The 22,912-nt window shown below is 42.5% G+C and overlaps 1 protein-coding gene across 1 annotated transcript in view; it reads right to left on the bottom strand.

The window, feature by feature from the left end:
• Positions 1–897: 897 nt before the first annotated feature.
• Positions 898–22,912, bottom strand: part of cd276 (CD276 molecule) — a 62,504-nt gene continuing 40,489 nt past the window's right edge. The window contains exons 6-8 of the mRNA XM_079164213.1: positions 19,400–19,441; positions 12,857–12,895; positions 898–1,766 (exon numbers count right to left, since the gene is read on the bottom strand). Coding sequence (XP_079020339.1) covers positions 12,873–12,895; positions 19,400–19,441 — 65 coding nt within the window. The 3' untranslated portion in view covers positions 898–1,766; positions 12,857–12,872. The remainder of the gene's footprint in view (positions 1,767–12,856; positions 12,896–19,399; positions 19,442–22,912) is intronic.

Below are 22,912 nucleotides of genomic sequence, written 5' to 3'. Positions count from 1 at the left end.
CCATTTTCCCCATTTCCCAAATCCCAAATTTACACTAGCCCCATGTCCCTTCTTAACTGCGATGTCAAATTTAGAAGTCTTTGCAGACATTTCCGTTTTAGGGGACCATTGGCTCCAGTGCTCACAGTCAGAAAGAAATGTCTTCCAGACATTTTCAGGCATTTTCTTTCTTAAATCCCACGACATTTTTTTCCAGTCCCAGAATGAGTGCTTCTCAGAGAGGGGCCAACCAAATAAACCCCTCTTTGGGCCTGGAGCCACTAATCTGTAATTTAATTTCAGGCGGGTGTCTGGGCCACGAGGACACACAGCAAGGTCAAGGGCTACTGTACAGAGAGATCTGCGCATTTGGGCACAGCCTGGGGTTTGATCAACAGTCTCATCCAGCTCAGCAAGAGGACACAGTGTGTGCGTGTGCTCCTGTGCATGTGTGTGTGTGTGTTGGGGAGGTATTTCTGCACTACTTATACAAGTCAGACTTTATGCAAGGTAGCTATTTCACATATGACAGCAACAAACAATCACAGAGAAAATCCATTATTCAAAACAAGTCAAATGTTTGGGATGACTGAGCATCTGCAAACAGAGAGGGATTGGCCCTAAAATAGGACTGCGTCTAACTGCGAACAATTCAACATGTCAGTGTTGATCTGCATGGAAATGAAATATTTGTATTGCTTTGACCATAATTCATGTTTTACTCATTATGTAGAATAGTCTAGTCGGCAGATAAATCAACTAATGGAAAAGTGGAAGGATGAATTTGAGCAGCATGGCTAATCCTGTGGGTGAAGAAATGTCTGTAATAAACTCGACCTTGTTCTGCCCGAACAAGCACAAAGTGGCCCCGGGAATGGGACCAATAATTGCCAATGACCAGGCAGTTTCACCATGTCTCTTTAATGTAAATAGGCACTGGGTTATCTGGAACAGAAATGGCTTTGGCATTCATACATGGACATATGGCACAGGGACTTGTTTAAGTACCTAAAGAAATGCAATAAAACAACCAGTACATCCGCTTGTCTGGAACAGATGAAACATTCCACACCAGCAGTAAAAACTCGCTGAGATACTCTGTGTTCATTAAAAACAATTTCTTACATATAAGGCTGTCGGGTCAGTGAGAGAATCAGGGTGTATCCCATGCACCATTTGCAGTTTGTTGGAGCTTAGCTGGCATTCAATTTCAATTCCCTCAAGTTACTGAATATAGGAGAGCGGCACACACTGACAGGTACAAGTTACTCCAGCGACAGACGCTAATTAGCAAGTGCAGGAGTAATGGGAGAGCCAAGCTCCCTCTCTGGCAGAGAGACAGTGATGGCAACTGAGGCGGGGTCATCTCCTTAATGGCCTCACTTCCTATTAGACAGGAGATCTCTGGCACATGCCCCATCACAGCCCATACAGAGTGATGTCATCGACGGAGGAAGGATCCTGTCACATCCTGTGGGTTTCAAACAGAGCTTCTCTTCTGCATGCTGCATCGGGCGCCCCACTCAACTGTGTTCACTCACTGTCGTGACCCTCCATTGACAGAAAAAGGGTAGGGAGGGCAATAGAAAATAATGGCACATGATGTGTTTATGTGTTTTGATGGAAACTTGAGGGAAAGTCTTAGAAAGAGGATGATGGACTCATCTGCTGCTCAGCGAGGCTTTGACATTCTGTAGGGGACGCTGGAAATAGTCTCCAGGTTGATGGATAGATGGAGTGGGATTACCTGCCAGACTCATCTCCTCCCCGCTTTCTAGCCCCGACTCCTGGAAAAAAAAAAGACACAAAAACACAATACGTATAATGTCAGGCTGTTCACCGTCGGAGAGAGTTTATTAGCTTTGAAACATAATGAAACACTGCAGGATGGTTACAGTAACCAACAGCAAAATCAAAGGCACTCCCACCACTAAAATCTGGTCTCACGTGCATATTACTAATTATTGTCGAAATCATCTTTATAGATAAGGGTAATATAATGAAGAAAACAAGAAACAAAGCAAATTTGGCATTATTAAAATGAACAATCACACCAACAGGAAGCTGCGTTTCCAAGGATGCTGCAACCTTCAAGTCTGCCTCCATCTGCACATCCTCCCCTCTGTATCACAAGTGTCTTTCTGAACTTCTAATGCTTCTCCTCACTCGTAGCCCCCGCGGACCAACCCACCGCTGGCACAGCGAAAGAAATTGTTCTCCCTGCATCATTAAACAGTTTGAATTAACTTGGGTGGAATTTAATTATGTCACACATGAAGCTCTCCTACTTGAAGCTTTTAAAAGCAATATAGTTGGCTATATGCTTGGAGGTTCGGCTTTTAGATACATCATTCAAGTCGGTCAGCTGTGACTGCATGCAACTGGACTTCTAAATGAAAACAGTAAACTTTGGGATCGTTTAATTTGTGCTTCCTGTAGAGATATCCAGCATAAATACCCTGCTCATTCTCTGTATCCCATTAAGACCTTAGCTGCACTTGTCTAAACCTGTCATGAATACACTCTTGATTTAGATGTACTGTAAACTTGAATAGCTTTGTCTCTTCGCACATGTATCCTCGCGTTTGAAGCACTCGCTGTGTCTATCCTAATTCTTCATCTCAGAGATACAAAAATAGTTCTGCTAGTGAGCTTCTCCTGCCTCCTAATCATTATCATCCCTTTATTACATTTTACACATGACAGGCTGGTGTGATGTGGTTAAATCCTACGTAAAACCCTAAGGGGAATCGCTAACAGCTTCAAAATGTCAAAGCAAAAAACTGAAACAGTAATTCAAGTCTGTCATTCTAAATGATTCGAGTCTTTGCATATTGCAACACTTGCAGAAGAATATCTGTTTTACGGAGCAGCACTACATTTAAAAATTGCACTCCGGCTTCCATTTGCTCCCTGTCAGAGGGTAAGCCGACTTGCCAACTTATCCATCACCCAAATGAACACAACACACTTTTCACACATGCATTTTTTTCATCAGATTCAAATACCCCTAGTTTCCCCCAAGAGAGATCTAAAGATCTGTATTTCGAAAAGAGGAGTCTCGCTAGCCGTCGAGTCCAGAGGTCAGAGGTGAAATGAAAGACTTCTACGGAGAAACTGGATGAACATCTGTAGCACAGTGATTTAGAATCTTACAAAACAACCACCCTGAGAGGATTGTGTGGGATTGTTAACACAGGCAATCAGAAAGTAAACTCCAACTTAAGTGTTTAACAAACAGCTTCTCTCCGTCTGAGAATCCAAAGCAGCCGAGGCAGTGCAGAACCATTGCTGCTCTCCATCACCTGAGACACAAGCTGATGGACGGATTCATTTACAGCTGGTACACGAGATTGCACACTAATTTGCTCGGGCTATAGGAGATTGTTCACGTGAAAGATACAGCGGCACAGTGGATTCAATCTAATGAACCGTTGTAAATCCACACTGTGCCCATTTCTTTTCTCATTTACATTGAAATGTACGTGACGTATTTCATTCTCCCTGTCGGTAACTTTGCCCCGTTTTTATATTTATATACTTGTGTAACATAACACCTAAAAGCAGCAGGCCTGCTGCTTTTTGACACAGACAGAAACAACAACAATCTGAGTAACTATCAAAGACAAACAGCAGGCATGGGAATATGAAAGTAAATGTTTGGGAATAACCTTGGAGAAGTATTCAGGATAACGAGAAACAAGCTAAACTCGGTGACACTTAAAGATCATTACCAGATCATCAAACACATCGTGACAATTTCTCTGTGCAAGAATAGAAAAATTATACTTCAAAGATCTGCTTTTATGGCTGCATTACAACAAATCCCTTATTTTAGGTATTCTCAACAACTGGTGGGCCTCAGAGCGCCATCTAGTGGGCTGCGTAGTTACTGCCAAAAAGGTTGGATAATAAATAAAAAACGTTTGTGGGGTAATTATTGGGGTAATTATTCATATTTACATCTAAACGTGCTCAATAATTCATAGCAAAACATAGTAATTGAAATAAAACATTGACTGTCACCACGCCAATCGGGACACATCAGGTAGAGACAAACGGGTTTTGCCACTGTTAGCTAACTAGCAGCCCCTCGCATGCAGTGACAGAAAATGAATAATTCTTTTGATACGAAATGGAGAGGGAGACAACCCTATGCCAGTGAAAGCTTCAAAGCATGCGGTAAGGAATTTAATTCAATTTGGATTTTTAATTGCAGGCAGTGGTAGGTGAAGGTTAGCAGAATATGTATTTAGATCATTACATCTGACAGTGGCATAACAGGTATTTACAGGCCAGTTTATTTCGTCTCTCCTTTTTTTTTTGTCATTTTAGGTTATTACTCATTTATTGGGCACAATGGCGTCAGGCGACAGACCCACATCTTTAAAAGGATCCAAAAATGTTCAGTGAACAACACAAAAAACATGCTGCAATGTTGGAGACGGCATTATAAGTTGTAAAGTTACAACTGACGTTGCAGTGGAAAGGCCAGAGCGGTGCGCCCTTTTTAATATCGCTTGTTATGTTATGGGCGTGTCACGGTGCACCTCGTCCAATGGGAAACCAGCAGGATCTGGTGGAGTTTTAGCTTTGTATAATTGGTCAACACTCACTTACTCACCCACATGGGAGGTCCAAACAACAGGAAGAGTTTGACAATTTGCTTTCTTGCCGAGAGTTAGACGAGAAGATTATGATATAACTGTTAAATTGTGAGCTTAATTAAGAGGTGTTGAGATTGGGCTTTGTTTTACTATTGGACGTCGCTAGGTTAGATATGTTCAGTCTTTGTGCTAAGTTAACCAACTGCTGGCTGTAGCATTATAGTGATCATAAAAAATAATGGTATCAATCTTCTCATTCAACTCTCGTAAAGGAAACAAATGTGTCTGTTTTTCAAATCATTCTTTTAAATGTTAACTTTAGCATTATTTAGGACACATTTCCTTGGAGTTACATGAGTCTCATTTGCTCTAGCAGGATGGGGCAGCAAGTTAATTAACAGAAAACAGTGTTGCAGAAATGTGTAGAAATCCCCGCACTAACAGGCCAACTGGTCTTATTCCCAGGTTGCTTTGTCACACTCCTTGGCGTCTCAAACCAACGCACAGGCAGCCTTTAGGGTTTTTCTGTTTTTCCATTATAAAGGTTGCAGGTTGGGAGCTGATGGTCAAAGAAAATCTTCTCTAGTATGACCCGGGACATCCCGCACAAACCTCTGCAAAAATAGCAGCCTCTAAAACTAAGCCGTTCAATCAACAAAGTGCAGGCGTTCCCCTGTATGGCTGCCGATGAAAAGATTCAGCTCGTGTGGGGTTGATAATGTCGAGGCAATTACGCGGTGCTGCCTCAGTGATAATTCACATCGGCCAAAACGTATAACAATGATAGCTGTGAATGACGCAGATGTGCTGCAGCTCTTGCTACGGGCCCCTCCACTTTTTTTCCAATAATAATAAGCCACAGTGAGTTTTCTGACAGGCCATTCTGTTACCATTCCACTATTATTCCAAAGCAACAGGACACATCACCCTCTAAAAACCTCACACCTTTATCAGCTCCTTTTCTCCGGATCGAGGAACCCCGCCCTCGACCTCTCTCCGATAGCAGCCTGTAGCCCCTTGGTGTTAATTATAAGACTTTTTCCCCTGGAGCCTGGGTGGGACGTGAAAGTGCATTAATCTTGATTCTCCACTTCAGACTTAAGGATCATTTGAAGAGACTCCTGTGGTAAGCCCCAAAGGCGAGGTGATTCAGAAGACAGGAGGAAGGTAAAAGGAGTGGAAAATAAGTCACAGTTTATTCTGGATGCCAGCCTCCTCAAGAGGAAAGTCAGTCATTTACCCAAAACCCACTAATATTCTCAGGATGTTAATCTTGATGAATATTAAGAGTCGCACAGGTTGACATAAACGTCCGTCCTCCACCTGTGCCGTTCCCTGATGCAGCATGAAGGTGACCGTCACCCTATAGGATGAACGGAGAAGACCTGACAGCGGCTAAAGGACTGTGACATGTCGATGAGTTTACATTCAGCCCCGTTTCATTGCACACTTTAGCCCATCATCGGTATCATCGGTATGCAGCGAAGTCAATGCGGCCCCTTTGCAGTGACACCACAACCACAAACCATAGTAGAGGGACATTTACCTATTTTTAGTCGCATTCTGCAAATACATCTTTTTGTTTTTTTCTAAATGATGTTTTAATGATGTTGCATGCAAGAATGTTTCATGATGTGTAAAATAGTTTGGGACTCATTTTATACCATTAGGCCATTGATGCCTGATGCACAATTGCTGATTCCCTACTGCGTCTCTACACCTTTTTGTTGCCAACTCTAAAACGTAGAAATGGAAATGACACAGACACTCAGGTAATTGCTAAAATATGAGACAGCAATGAGCCAAAAAAAAAAAGCCAAAAGTTATAAACAGTGGTCTGAATGCACATGTCATTTGAAATAATGTCCAACCAGAGCAAATGAGAGTCACATTATCATTTTTGAATGATTTGCAGGTTGAATATTCACTAATTAGCAATAATTAATCATTTCTGATGGTTTAGTTGAAAGACAACACTTTCCACAAGTCAGTATCATCTCATCAAGTGCAGTTCAAATGCATGTTTGATCATGCGCCTCCTCATCTCATTAGTTACTCTCCGTCTACAGTAAAAAAAACAACACTGAGGCAGTTAGTCGGCATACAGAGACGTGCAAGTTTAAGCTCCCACTATATGAGCATGTTTCAGGATAATGTCAACACACTTCAAAAAAGCTACACATAAAAGTCATCTCACCATTCTATAGGCAACATGATGCATGCATATTCCCATCACAGTCGGGGGGGGAAGGACTGTTCAGTATTTAGGTTTGTGCCATCTGTAAATTCTCCGGTGCTGAACAGACTCTCTTTGATAGCTATCCATTGTAAAAAAAAAAGAAGATAGGCTGGGTTTCATTTAAAACCGCTACTTGTGACTCATTTAGATTCAAAAACTATACTCGGCATTGTTGGTTGCCGTGAATTGAACATTTCCAATGTGCAAACAATTCTGAGATTTAAGAGAAAGATCCAGAAATCATCACATGACGCTTTGGTAGGGAGGAAAACGTGCAGCAATCGGCCTGAGTGAGTGATGTTAAGTGATGCTAATATGTCATGACAAGGGCCATGGACTGGCGGCCACACCAAAAGCAAACCATCACCACGGAGCTCTCTAATGCCCACAACAACATTGCAAAACATACATTATTGCTGCTTGCATCTATATATATGCAACATTAAAAAGAATTAGAGGTTATCGTAGAGACTATAGATTCAGCACAGCCTTTCAGCCTTTCACATCAGTTTTCATTGCTCCATCTGATGTCCATAAAAGTACTGCAAACGATATACGTTTGTGCGTGCAGAATGTCTGTTTTTATTATTGGGATAATCACTTGCATTAGATACAGGACATTATTTTGCTTGTTACGGCCCTTTTTTGTGGAGCAGCTTTTATCAACTATACATTGATGGCACGTCTCAGCACCACAGTGTCCCAGTTGTCTGTATCCATGCATGCAGCATTTTTTGTGTGTTTTTCAACATCGCCACACCGCTGATCCTGAACACAGTCTCTCATCTGCATTATGAGTAATCTATGGTAGTTAATTGAGCCCAGAGGCAGTTGGTTTCAATGAAGGCTCCTGTGCTTTTCTGGCAAAAACAGGAGAAAAAGAGTTCTCTAGAGAAGGCAGCTCTCTGTCGAGAGGCAAACAGAGCAGAACTCCTGCCGTGTTCATTAGCTGTCATTGATCAGCGATTCAGTGGCTGCGCAACTCCTACCGCAGCTCACATATTACCAGTTTCATGTCTTCAAAAATGAATATGAAGGTAAGAAAGAGGAGCCAGCGCAGCATTCTCCTCGTTATACTTTATTTTTCAATGTACTATTTTGATGTGAATGGATGTTTGCCAAGGTTCTCAACAGTATGCAGAGACTGCTGTGCAGCACACTTGTCCATTCTACAGTTTTCTGATATCAATATGAGCTACTATATTCAGTTATTGGCTTCCCTCAGAGGCTATCATCGCTGCAGCCTCTTCCATCACATGAGATGTACTGGAGAACGAGGCTGCGAGGTATAAAAATGCTGATAAATGTCTCAGACAAAAGCATAAATAATGCAGAGATCACAGGTACTGGAATAGTGAGTCAAACTCCACTTCAAGACACCTCCCCGGAGAGAGGCCAACATAAGTGTCCTGTCTGACATCATCAGTGTCTGCAGGGCCTCACCTGACACATACAGCAGAGAGGAACTGGAGGAGCCTACCTCTCCTAGTCTAAAAAACTCACACCCCATCTGTCATACCTTGCTGCAGCAAGCTTTTAATTCAGACTAGTGTTCTCCTTTCAAATTTCACTCCATTTAACCCCTTTTTGACTTCTCCCCATCCTTTGAGAAAAGACTGCCTGTATGCATCCTGTAAAACCCTGAGCTATTACTGCAAACGACTATAACAACGGGACATATTCTCCAAAGTTGAAGTGAATATACAGGGGCAAATTAAATCAATATTTCATAACGCTGCTTAAAGAGCTGGGAAAGGGCTATTATGTATCACTAACTGCACCTATAGGGCCTCTCTTTAAAAAGGAAAAAAAGGAATCTCTCATTGGAATTCATCAAAAGTCATCTGGCAGATAACGGGGATCGTCCATGCTGCTCCTCATTTCTTTATTCCCTTCATGTCTCCCTTTGCATATTTACTCATTTGCAGCCATCTATGTCTAGGCCAAGGCTCTGCACAATATTATTCTCTATTGACCCTTTACACAGAAAAGAAACTAACAAGAACATTGGAAATTATGAACAAAGGTTTAGCAGCCCAATGCAGAATTTCACCTGGAAAGTTGTAAGGTTTCTCTAGACGATGCCACTTCAAAGATATTACTAGTTTTAGTCAGTTGAGTCAGCTGTGTGATGTGACGCACTAACTCCAGTGCCCAAAGAACAACAGCGTTATCCAACACTGTGGTTACGCAACAATCATTGAGTGTCCTTCCACTGGGAAATGCAAACTAAAACTAAAAGGAGAACTTTGGAAAATAACCAGCTGACTCACTCAGTGGGTTTGGCGTTAACTCTTCATGGTCAGTATGAAGAGGAAGGTACATTTGTGCAACCAACCATCTCCCTACATAAATAAAGGTTATGGGTATAAAATCAAGCTTTATTTTAAAGAAAATCTGACACCCCTCCTTTAAAGCCTGCTTACATAGTTCTGTTGTTGGAAGAAGAACAGGGGAAAGTTTTATTCACTCAACACGACGACTTCTACTAATCTCTAAGTTCCCTGAGCCACAAAGTTGCCATAATGATCAGTATGTAGTATTTATGGCTGCACACAGCAAGTATGAGCCACTAACGATGGCTACAATCTACAAAATATTGAGTGTGCTGCAGTTAGCCATTTACTACGTTATCTGTGCTGGTCTGCCAGTAATGAAACAATAAAAGTTTGAGTCGACGAACATAAGTCACGAATGAACAAATGTATCGATGTGGCAAATGTTTATGAAAACAAAGTGCCGCCTCACTCTCAAACGACTTAATTAAATGCAGAGCCTGGCTCTATTAAATAAGATATGCTGCACTCTGCATAAATGCATTAATCGATAGAAAACCCGCCACACAAATAGTAGAATAATTGATCCAGGATGATTCAGCAGCAAAGAGGTCGAGGGCCTTGCAGGATATTACCTAGCAATAACAGTCTCGGTGAAGGTCAGTGGATACTACAGTAAAGACAAATGTCCTCTCTTCGACTCCTACTGGCCAGACTTTATTTTGGCTAGTTACAGGAAATTACTTTCTGCACCTTCCATCATCTTCTACACATTCTGCATGCTGCGTCTTTTTGGCAATGACCAGTCAGGGTATAATAAAAAACAAGCTGTAACTGTCCAACCTCGTAATAAAAAGTATTCACACAACTGACACCAAACTGCTGGTTATTAAAAGTAAGACTTAGAGGAACAGTGAACAGATACAGTGTAAGTCCATACTGTATGTTAATGTGAGATAGTAGTGAAGTAACTGTGACTCTTAAAAACAGTGGTGGGGACTTCTAGTACAGGTTTCCCTTATTGGCAGAATACATTTGAAATTGTCCAAAATAGCAGGAATTATTTACCAATAACTAAACTTATCAAATTGTGTCTCATTTTCTGACAAAAGACAGAGCAGCTCCTGTTATCACTCCAGCGCCGGTGTGACAAAAACTTCAATATTATTATAAATCAAAATTGATGGAGCGCCTCTAAAATATCTCTAAAAATATCAGCAACCATGTCACAACAAAAAGGACAGAAATATTTTGCTTTTCAGAAAAAAAAGCTTTGAACACAAACATATCCCCTTCCCTCCTGACTCAAGTCCTTCGTTGGTTACAGCAATGTAGCTTTCCCCAAAATAGCTCTACGGTTTTGGGCTTTCCTGGCCTATAGAGGTCCATGTGCTGGGTCCAGGGAGGGATATAGTGTCTGACACGGGCTGGCCATGGTTGAGTGAACATGAGGCCAGTGGGAGTGTCGCATTCCTTTCCCAAAAGGGCCACAGGGTCCAACACTGCCAGCACCCTGGCTCCCATCACTATCTGCCTACCGCTGTATTTCTGCTGCTGCAATTAGGTCCAGGTCAGCCTTCTACGACAGCAAAGTCATTAAAAAATAGGGAATACAACTGTGCAGTCAACCTTTAGTCTGACAATATAAGTGGGGGAAAATATACACCATCATCGTTGCTTTCTGAGAATCCATTAGCTACCCAACATTCAAACGTGGTCAAGAGAAAGCTGTATTTAAGAAAAATCAATTCCAGAATGATGCCCAACACCAGGTGACGATATGCAAATAGCAGAACATAAGTGAGGGCCCGAAGACTCCTACAAAGATGGAAACAGAGTGTAAATGGATCAAGTCCAAGTATAAAGTATAAATATCCTGGTCGCCAAGCAACATCTGGATGTATTTTGGTCTGTAAAAAATTGGTCTGAATAGCAGCTAAAACAGGGAGGACTGACCAGTCTACACTGGCCAGGGGCCACTCATGAGTGAGTCAGTCCACACTGCAGCAAAATGGTCCACCTCCACCTTTTCATGCGCCCAGCAGGAGGTAACACACAGAGAGGGAGATGCAGTGAAGTCAGGAAAAAGGCATGGACGCATCTCTCATCAAGTACTCCAGAGATGCCGTACAGCATGTGGTGTATATTATCTGATGATTCCATGTAATGTGGCTGTACCGAGGAGGTTTACTCTCAGTCTTGTCACACCATTTCTTAGATTACATAACGATTCTGCACAAGTCCTACAGGGGAAATCCAGTTACTGATCCGTTTGTCTGTGTTCCCAGTTATCAACACTCTTCCTTCTTTCAGGTTGTTTATCTGGGTCATCTACTAATACGGAACAAGTCACAGTTCAAATCAAGCAGGACAGTTACAGTCGCAGGACCCAGAAACATATACAAGTCGGAGCGCACTCCTGTCGGCCTCTTCAGCATGGACAGTCCAATAACAGCAAAAAAGCAGAAAAAGTGATCATTAAAAAAAATAGGAGATCTATCCATGTCAACAAGCAATATCAACAGGACATTTGAGATTAGCTTGCTCACCTTCCTTCAAGCACCGTCTTCTACTGTGTGAGAAGAGGAACTGTCCATGGTACTGAATGCCTGGTCACAGTACATATGAAGAGCTCTGAGGAATATATATTTGTCTGTAAAATATGCTTTATGTTGCTACTATGGGGGACATTTTTATACTTTGTTATATTTCTTTAGATATCTGTTTATATTCAAGTGTCACTCAACCAACAGTGCTTTAACCAATACATGTATTGGTAAGCTACAGGCAGCTACAGGCGTGGCTTAGGTGTGTGTGAGACGACATAGAGAGGCGACTGCTCATTCAAACAACAATGCTGCAATAGCATCAGTTATATCACAACTGGAGAGTATTTCTTTATTTAAAGAAGTGCAAAGAACGACATTGAATGCTTTTCTCTATGGAAACTGTTGGAGAAAACTGATGTTTTCGCTCTTCTCCCGACTTGCTTTGGTAGGAGATTAGATTGACTGATGGTTCATCCAATCATTTTTTTTTAAAAAGTGCCTCCCCTTTTTCAAACAGATGGTTCTTTTTCACAAAACATCTAAGTTAGTGTCAATGTCAGTTTGACCAATGCAAACCGGGAAAAAGGAGATATTGCGCAAGTTCCACAGTAAATCATTCTCTCCTCCATCGCTTGGGTATGTTTGACTGAGATTTGCTTGTAAATATAATGTGCCAGAGTGGCCAAACATCCATAAAAAGCATGCTATTAAACTTATTATGTTAGGCTTTTACTGTGTACACCAAAATGGTCTGCCACAGCTCCTCACAAGCTAAAGTTGGCAGATTGAAAACATGAGGACGACACAGAATACGCACAGTTTCAGACAGAACTAAATAAAAAGGCACGACTCACACCTTAAATGTTTACCATTAATCAGACTCTTACAGTGGCTTTGAGTAAGGCAGGGAATTTGTGTTTGCATGCCTGATAAAAATTAAATTGATTTGTCATATCAGCCAGTGACCCTGTGATTCCTGAAATCAAAATGTCAAGACTTCACATATTCCCGACTGTCTGCTGAATTAATGCAGCCGAGCCTCATTACAGCAGCACTTACCCATAACCTACAGAGGCACTGTGTCCTCCAGAGCATTACTGCTGAGAAATACCAGGCAATTGGGATAAGCAGAAAAAAAGCGTGACTACTGAGCGACACAGAGGTGTACTTTAAAGACACATTTAGACATATTTGAACCGTACTCACCTCTATTCTCTCTGCCTTAGCTTTTCAGTAGTGTCATGGCTGAAACAGAGGAAAACAAACAAGAATGAATACTTGAGCTCAAAATATTGTGAGAACATTGAAAAATCTGTGAGAAATACAATGCCGGTAAAGTGGTCGTGCCAGCATCAACGTAACTTTGTCTATTGACTCATGGACCTAAGCATCATTACAGGCTTGGTAGTTGTTATTGTGTCCCCTCCTCCTTCAGCAACCCTCCTCCTCCTCCTCCTCTGCTCCATCTCTGTGCACCAACCTTGCCATGGCTAACAGGAAGCAGAGGGCACAGCGCTTTATTTAATTAGTCACAGCAGCTGAGTGCTCATGTGGAACCAAACTGGGGAGGCAGATTGGGGTAGTGAGATGGATAGGCACTCTCCCACCGGGCCTTGGCTGTGCTGTCAGAGGAGCGTAGATTACATGACAGAAGGAGGAATGGGGGGTGCAGGAGGGGGTGGATGGCAGGAGGATGTAAATGGCATCTGTACAGGGGGATCATCCCAGGAAAAGGATTGCCTTCACTCCTAAAGTACCCCAGTGGTCTCACAAAAGCAGTTACTTTTGTCTGATATGCAGACCAGCCAGCAGTGGGTTTGGTCTGTTGTTGTGATGAACAGCACTGAGTGGTTTGACTGCTTTTATTAACTGTGACAACATTCATTCTTCCAAATGATTTAGGAGCTGCTATTTTTCTTCTATCTCGTGTGACAATGATCGGTTGGCCTTTTCCTCACGGACCAGCAGATAACCTCTGAGCGGTTGCAAAAGTAGCTCAGTGTGCAGCACATCTTTGATGAGTTCCTTCCCAAACTCAAGGCAAAGGACGGAGAAAAGGAGAGAAGAAAGTTTCTCAGCAACTGACAATCTCCTTTTGGAATCTAAGCCTTTGTCATGGTCAAGGTGGGAAATAAGAGAAAGAAGCAACCACAGGAAATACGACTTTGTACATAACTTGGTCTTCAACACCATCTCTCAGGGTTCACCCTTGGATAAAACACAAACATGTAGCTTACGGTATGGTGCTGAACCAGCAAGGAACATGAGTGCAGTGCTTGAGTAGTGTGTGTGCAACTACTAAGCAATGGTGTGCTGGAAGCTTTTTTAATTAGTGCTCTTGAAGTTATCCAGTGACCCACATCTAATAATGAAGGCAACATGAATGTTCTATTTACATATCTTTAGTCGGTAATGTGTGACCGCTGGGAGAGCCCAGTGGCTGAATATGTGCTGCCAGTGAAAAGGGAGGGCATGTCAAGCAGAGCTGCCTGGGGGCTGCTTTCCAAGGCCCTCTCCATTCAAACTGAAGTAATGTGGAATGGTGTGTTAGTGACCTGCAGGTCTGTCAAACTGGGTTATGTTATAAGAATACTTTATGCAACTTTTTAATAAGCCTTGGGCTTGTAAAGCCATGTGTCTAGAACGTTTTTTAAGTACGCATTTATAACTCAACCACCTGCAATCTATACTTTGTGGCTTGGATTGGGCTGTAAATGTACGTCAATACACTAAATAAGAAAACCACACTAACTTAAAAGGTGCCCTGTGGAGTTTTTTTGCAAACACACAAAATATTAAATTCAGTGTTTCTCACCAAAACCCATTGCGTGTATCCTTGAGGTTCAGCAAACATCTTGAGTGCATTTCCTTCCACATTTACAAAGCCAATGTTAATAAAATATCTTAAATCCATCCATCAGTGTGTTAATAATTGCATATGCTTTCTTTCTACTTTTAGTACATACTGCATTAACTAATCTGTACTGCATCCATTGTACTAATTGCATTAAATTGGGACAAACTACTTCATCATAACGTTGCACCTCAAACTTTGACTCTCTAGCTCATATATTCACTACACAGAGGATTGTGGGTCAGAACAGCCACAAAAGCATGCTGGCTTGCATGCTGCAAAATGTGACCAGATGCAGTACAGGATATCTGGTATACTGGTATTTTTGGCATACCATGTTTTGCAAGAAACTATTACGGGACATTACCAACAACTGCCAGTGGACTAGTATAAAACCTGCAGGATGCGAATTGAGTCGCCCGCAAATGAAAAAAACGGGACCCGCTTGTAAAATCATTGCTACATAGCGTACTAGTGGTCAAAAACAACCATGTTACTGGTTGCTTACAATTATCCAATTCCCTACCATGCTGTTTTTATGGATAAATGGACATCCTATAATTCAATTGTAATCACTATATGTCATTTACACCCATTCATACACTGATGGCCGGGGCTACCATGAAAGGTGCTACCTGCCCATCAGAACTGTCTAACTGTTGAAACACATTCATACACCGCCTACGGGAGAAATTTGGGGTTAAGTGTCTTGCCCAAGGACACATCGAAAAAGTATTGAACCGCCGACCCTCTGATTGAAGGACGACGCGACCACTGAGCCACAGTCGCCCAAACATAACCGCCATACTCTGTTCTGAAATATTTAATAAGGCACTTCATTCACACAAGATGCGACACTTTGATTCCCATGAGAGAGGGAATATTATGTTCCTCACACATTAAGGTGCTGTATTTCCATTACAATGTGAATAACTCAATAGACAGGACAGAGAGTGGGATATAATAAGCACAGAGGTGACTTTGACTCTGGGACAGCGGTCATTGTTTCTGGCTGTCTGCTCAAAAGTCACCTTTCCACAGCCTTAGCAAGCTAGCGTCTTACAATTTAGGGCAATGAGCTACTGGGCTTGAAGCTTTAATATGATTTAGCAACTGTCATCCATCTTTCAGTGGTGGCCTTTGCATGAAGGAACCGGAATATGGTAAAGAGTGTGGCTTCCTCGTGCTATCGAGCTTTATACGGCCTGATATTCCCTAACCTTCCACCTTCATGGGACTTTGCTCCAGTTAAGAAGGGTTAAGAAAACTGTTTTTTCGCGTGAAGCTCTCTTTTCAGAGGGCGTGTCAAATTGTCCTTTCAGACAATTCTTTGTCTATGAAAGAACTGGGTCACTGACTAACCCTCTCTTCTAGGGCCTTGTTGCTAAGGCCTGACTCCTTAGAGTCTAGGATTTAGGGAGACAGGGGCTAGTGCACACAAACTAAAGCCAGCTTCTAACAGGAGGAGCTGCACTAGTGACTGCAGCCCCCTCATGCTCAGATTATTGAACACATTTCAGACAGAAGGTGGGTAGGTGAGCGATGAAGCCAGCAAGAACTGTACACACAGCACATCCCTGCATATGGATGTAGATTAGTGTATAGCACATAGACTGTATATCGCCATATTGGCTTTTTGCAACCAGAAGTGACACAAAAGGGTTTTTGCTAAGTACAACCCAATGCTAAATTAGACATTTTTAAGGCAACCAAGTAACCAAGTAGGGTACAATTAACTTTCATGAACTGAAAACACACTGAGAAAGGGATAAAGTGATGAACAACATGTCAATCAAAAGTTAGCCATTCCCTAAAACATACCCGCTTCAATTTTACTCTATTGGACAATTGGACCTCTAATTGGACAATTACTTACAAAATGAACATGTATCAAAGGCTTGAAACTAGCAATTGACACCATAAACTCATGTTTACAGTCATACTTCTTTTCACAACTAGACAAGTTAGATAAAATGCAAGTTTAAGACAATTCCGTATAGTCTTCATTTTTCAGACCTGGAAGTAGCTGCCTGGTATAACAGTGCTTCTTTCTGTGTGCGGTGTGTGTCCCCCTTTGCATGTGTAGACCTGTCGGTGTGTGTGAAGGGGTTGCTCTTGGCTTTAGCACCTGCAAATAAATCCAGAGTTTGAGCTCCACTGTTTGTTAAACATTATTTGCCTCCGCTGTAAAGGCAACAAAAGGTTCCTACCCGATTGCAAATGAATGAGCCCAGGTCCCTAGTTATCACTAGTTATTGTTCAAATCAGGCTGGCTTTGAAAGGGGAGGCACGCTCTCCTTTGGACAGCTCATTAAGATAACACACAAACGTGGCTCCCCATCATCCTGGGTTTATTAAAGTGGGACTCATTTCAGTTCCTTTGTCTCGTGCAGGAACCTCTGCCTTTGTCAGTGAATTGAAGCCAGATGGCAAAACAAAGCTTCCTGTCTGTATAGTGCTTACAGAGTGATCTGAGAAGGCAGAATCATTAGCTTGATTTCACCAGCTCACCGCCCACAACGTCCACCTGGATCAACCAGGTGCATGGACAAAGATGAGAGGCGGAGGGAGCGAAGGTGGCTGCCTTCTCGCTGGAGCACAGGCATACTAGTCTCCCAGCATTATTCTCCTTTGCTCTGCCCCTTTAACGAAAGCTGAAGTATTTATGCCTTGTTTTCATTGCATGGTTTGGCTGGACTCAACTGGTACCAGGTCCTTTTTGTCTATTTCATGTTTCACTGCGGGTAGTACCCCCTCAATGTAGGTGGGATTCATCGTCAACGCAACATTCACCGTTTCCCTTCGTCGGCGACCAAACAGAGGACCGTCTGAACTTCCTCAATGCTTTTTCCGTTTTGCATTCCATTTTTCGAAAAAGTTGTTCGAGTGAATAAAAAAAATTACAGTCACTATTGACGGTTGCTTGGCTATTTAAAAATGCCAGGTTTGTACAGGATGTCCCACGCTGCACTAGAGATGAGTCTCTCTAACCAATCAGTGGCTTGCAGTGTATTCACTCCACCTTCTTGTATCGGCTCAGCTCAGAACAGAACCGAAAACGGAGAACCACGACCTAGGTGATAACGCGATAAAACACCGGGTACTATCCACAACTTTTGCTAATGGAAAACCCCCCAAAAAAGCGGTTCCATGTGAGTCCAGTTGAGTAGAGCTGTGCCGTAGTATGCAGTGGAAATGCAGCACAAGTCTCACTAGTGTGTGTGGGATGGCTGACCCCACTCCTGGCTGCACAGATCTCTCTGAAACATTCACGAGAGAGGCATTAGAGAGTGAAAGTCATTGTCCCCCTTCACTCAGAGACTCTCCTTCACCTCTCAGCTTATTAAAATCGCATGGTATTAACTTTACCGTTCACAGAAAGGCTAAATAATTCAATCAGACTATAGAAGGAGTCAAATGAATAACTCTAATGACATTAACGCTTGAGGGAGAACTGCTCAGGACTGTGAGGGGCAGTCACTGAGGCTGGGCAGGCTGAAGAAGCTTGCCCTGCTTGCTAATAGCAAAATTAATTCTGGGCTCATAGGGTCACAGTAAGCATAGTATCACGTCACTCTCAACACAGAAAAGGAAGCACACCAGCATTGTGTAAAGCAAAAGATGAATAATGACAGAACAACTATAACTTCTTTTAAAGTTATAGGAATCTCCTGAAATCTCTCTGTTCATACCTGTCATGGTGAGGATGTCAGCATGCAGCATGACATTAACATTTAGCTGGAAGCACCACTCTGGTTTAGTAAAGCCCCACAGTATGGCTGTATACTCTTTTTCATCCTTTCTCCTAAAAACTTGACTTTGAACAGTCTATTCTATACAGCTCCTTCTGGGCATTGCCTTTGCTGAGTGATTCCAACTAGTTCGTTTAGAAAGAATAGGCACTTGCCAAACTGTGTAGCATTAAGTGGTGCAAGAACTGTCAGAGTGGTTGTCTGTCCATTCGGCTGGATGATTCATCATAACAATCCAAAAGAAACTTGTGACAATAATAAAACACATTTTAGTCAGGACTTGGTAAACAGGATCATTTGAGTGCAGGCCATGGCAGCACTATTGCTGGTATTTTGTGAAACTTGGAACTTGTGGAACTTGTTACCATTAAATTTATAGACAAGATAGATTTCACTGTTATAGCTGTAGCTTTGGGGGAACCTATAATGTAAAACAGCTTGTTGGCATCACTAAATGAGTGCACCCACACACACACACACACACACACACACACACACACAATGGAAGAGTTATGCCACTGGGTTGCTGTGTTGAATGGATCTAGACCCTGGAGCTGGTTTTCCCGTGCACACATTCTTCATCAGAGTTCCTCCACACTTAAACAAACTTAACATTCAGATACTTGTTCTGTTGGGTCCCTACCATCCTGCCACCTGGACTTCTTTTTAAAGAAGACAGGCTAAACTGTGTATATGTGTGTGTAAGGGTAGGTGGGGGGGGGTATTTGACATCTATATAACTTAAATGCTTTGCACAGTACATCGAAATAACGATTTGTTTTTATATTAAAAAAATAGAATTCTGGATCAGGCGTGAGATTTTGCATGTGTACAGTTAATTGGCCTGTTTACAGGCTCAGTCTGGTGTTCCTGCCCACTTGATCCACACTCCAGTGGATAAAACGCATTGTTGCCCGTTCCTGACATTGTTTACAGCCTTGCATCATTACACTGCTCAGAGTGCTGAATGCTAAATATATTCTAGTATTTCAATATCGGTCTTAGCTAGAAGGTGGAACTGTAACGGGGGGAGTTTCAACTGCTTCCTGACCAGAATTTGCCACAAGCACCGCTAGCGAAAAACATACAGCAGGCCCCTGATACACGCGGAGGCTGAGCTTGACCAGGCGTGGATTGGCTGACCTGTCTTTGACTCCTCTTCTTCCAGTTCCTTGGCCTCTTCAGCTGTGGGGAGACAGAGGAGCAATTATCAGTGGGAGCCACAGTACAAAGGCAGGCACGCAATGCAGGCACTTCATCACGAGCCTATGGTGAGCTGATCCTTCACAGCTAAAAGGACAAGCTGTGGTGAGAGACCTATATGGCGACGAAGCTCCACAAAATGCCACATATCACACTAACGCTCACGCACACACACACACACACACACACACACACACACACACACACACACACACACACACACACCTTAACCTCCTATCCAGCTTTTTCTTAAAGACAGTAATCATATTAGGCTTTAGCTGCTGGCTTTCTGAAAACCCACTGTCAACAGAGTTAGGGAGGCGACCCGGTGATGGATGTCACACTTACACACGTGGGGTGCATGTGCGCACATACATATGGGCTAAAAATAGGTCTGAGACAGGGTATCCAAGCGACTGATATTAATTCTTTCTCACGATTTTCACAGCAATTGGGCTCGAGATCCAATATTTAGTGTCTGATACATGAGATTAAACTGATAATTGAACCAAATTAAATGTCAAGGCTACACCATCCATGTTTATATTCCTATACGTTTGCCTGATCTTCTTTGACGGCAGAGACTATAATCCTTATAATTACAGCAGCAGAACATGCTGAGTGTCCACATTCAAACAGGCTGTACACAGCATGCATAATTCTACCCAAACCACATTCTACATTTTTTCTTTCTGTGTTAGCCATGTTGTATTTGGAAAATCAGATTTGATATAATTACATATTACTGTAGTCCACAGTATATATATATTGAACTGAAAGTCTGGAATACCATTTAGAGTTAACTTGTTGATAATGTGCACATTTTGAGAGTAAAATCCACAAAAGCACCTTGGAGAAAAGCAATATAAACCACTACTTCACATCAGAACTGGGGTGTAACATTCATATAGATGTGTGAGCCCGTTTACCTTCACCGCTTCATTCAACTACTCCAAATCGACCAACAGTCCCACCACTGTGGCAGCAGTGGAAATACCTTAGGGGACAGGGCTTCGATAGGAGAGAGGCTCATTTAAAGTCAGGCTGAAGACGGGGGCATCCACAGGGCAGGGAGTGAGAACTGCTTCCCTTGTACATTGAGAGTGTTACAATTTTATGCCCCTGTTGGCTGCATCTCAGATGTGTGGGAATAGGAAGAAGGGTGGTTATGGCTTCAGCACAAAAGCCGGACAAACCACATAAAAGACGAGAGAGTCAGGGGAAAGAAAGCTACTCACTGAAGCCAGAAGACTGTTACTGTTCCTCATCATCCTCTCTTCTGCCTCCATGTCTCCTCGACACAGAAGTGGCGCAGAGCCCTACTCTGAATCTCCAAAAAACACTGCTGTGACATCATGAGCGTTTCAAATGTATAAGCAAAATCAAACAGCCTGTTGGTAAACCTATCGTACTATAAATACACTGATAAGTCCGTCTAATTAATTTATTCTTGCACCCTAGAAACAGCAAAACCTTCTTTTTAAAACCTTTGTGCGTATTAAGACATACGGCTTAATGACAGGAGCATTTGTGCTGTGGCGGTTTTAATTCATTTTCTCTCCCTTTGAACTGTTGTTGATTGAATTTGGCTCATGTAAAAAAAGAGGAGGCACGAGGAGCAAACCGCTTTCTTTTGCCAATAATGTGATCAGGGATTTTTATAAATGTCTGCTTCTATGAGCATTTGCTCAATAGTGAAATAAATCTATGTGTCTGCTATTTAATGTGAGTCGCATGCACACGAAGGCGATCAATCAACAGCATTTGCTCCGCGGTAAACCTGAGGGTTAACCCCTGTGAAATATGTGCACCACTGTGGTCAAAACCCCTTAAGGGGAACATCCCTCATGACTTTCATCTGTCACACAGGGGAGATCTGTCCCATGTCACCTACACATGATATCCAAGCGGAAGTCTGATTAAATCATATGCTTATCTAAATGTAAAATATGCCTTGTAGAAATGGAGCAGCCCCGGCTAGGACGCTTAAAGCATATATCAGATACATAGTAATTATGTAAGGAAGGACAGAAGTGAAGGATGAAAGAAACAAAATCTCAGGGAGCACAGAACCACGCTGGTGTTGAGATACAACACTGCCCCAGGAATTGAGAGTCCACAAGCGGCTCTGCTCTCTTACGATACACATTCGGGTGCTCCACATACATTATGACAGGTAAGAAAAATGACTTACTCACTTCTCCACTCTTACTGACCCTTCCACCCTCGCTACCCAGACACGGTGAAGAGAGAGTCAACTTCAATCTGGCCATACCCCGGAACGCCATTAAAAGATAAGACAACCACAATTAGGTTGCACTTCCCTGCTTCCTGTTCTCCCCACAGCTCCGGATATGTGCATATCCATCCTATTTTAAGCCCCTACGCATCTGTATTCATACAGTACCATTCTATCAGGAGTACAAGAGTCTGCATGATATGTGAATAAGTCAGCGTTCACACTCTTTAGCTTTGTGCTTGAAAAACACCAAAGACTGCTGAAGCATTGCTGGCAGGGGACAGAAGGAGACTTAACATTTCAATAAGGCGGACAGTGGACGACCACATAATCAATCCTGCCTTTGGCGATGGTGCCTCTTTGCCTGTGTGAGGAACCGCATTATATTTCTCTCTTTCCATTTCATTTGATTTCATATGTTCCATGGAGCTATTTACTCTTTCCTCTGAGTCTGTGTCACTTCCATATTTATTTTTAAACCTCTGGGCCGTGGTGCAGACACTGGCTGACCTTTATTTAAATGTCTCCTCCACTGTGAGCGGATCTCATTACAGCGGAGCTGGTGGCTCTGCACTATCTATCTCATTTCAAAACTTTTTCTCTTCGCACTTGCGGCGATCCTCAGCTATATCGCAATGCTAATTACTGGACCCGAGTAATGATGCTCCTCTTTGCTGTAGATATGCGTCCCACCATTCGAGATCCTGCCCATCGCATTAGGCAGAACTCCCTCTGGAATCTCAATGTTCCTTGAGCAGCGAACATCTCATCACTGCTTTCTGCTCGATCTCTCCCGCTCTCGTTGTGCCTCCCACATGATCGAGGCAACATGTCGCAATTATGCATATCATCTACTGGACCACTATGTGAAGAGTTTAAGGAGTCATTCTGCATTTTAATGAAGGCCCTGAGAAGTGTTGAAAGGGCCTGAGAACATGATAGGTCAGCATCCATTATTCATCAAGCCCTTAAAATGTGTATACAGCAGGCGAACACATAATCATTTCATTACTATATTTTTTGTGCATATAGCTCCAAAGTTGCCACAGCTGTGACATTCGTATTTCATATTGCCCCTAATGAAGGCAAGTCAACCCCAAAACAGGTTTTTATCTAACCGTGAGGATTGAACATGGATTTTTCAAGAGTCATCACTAATGAATTGTACTCGTAGTGAGACTATACACTGGTGCTGAATGTGCAGAGCCACCTCT

The sequence above is a fragment of the Pholis gunnellus genome (genome assembly GCF_910591455.1).
Source record: "Pholis gunnellus genome assembly, chromosome: 1".
Lineage (NCBI taxonomy): Eukaryota > Metazoa > Chordata > Actinopteri > Perciformes > Pholidae > Pholis > Pholis gunnellus.
The sequence above is the reverse complement of the archived record's forward strand: the minus strand, read 5'-3'. Positions and strand labels throughout refer to the sequence as shown.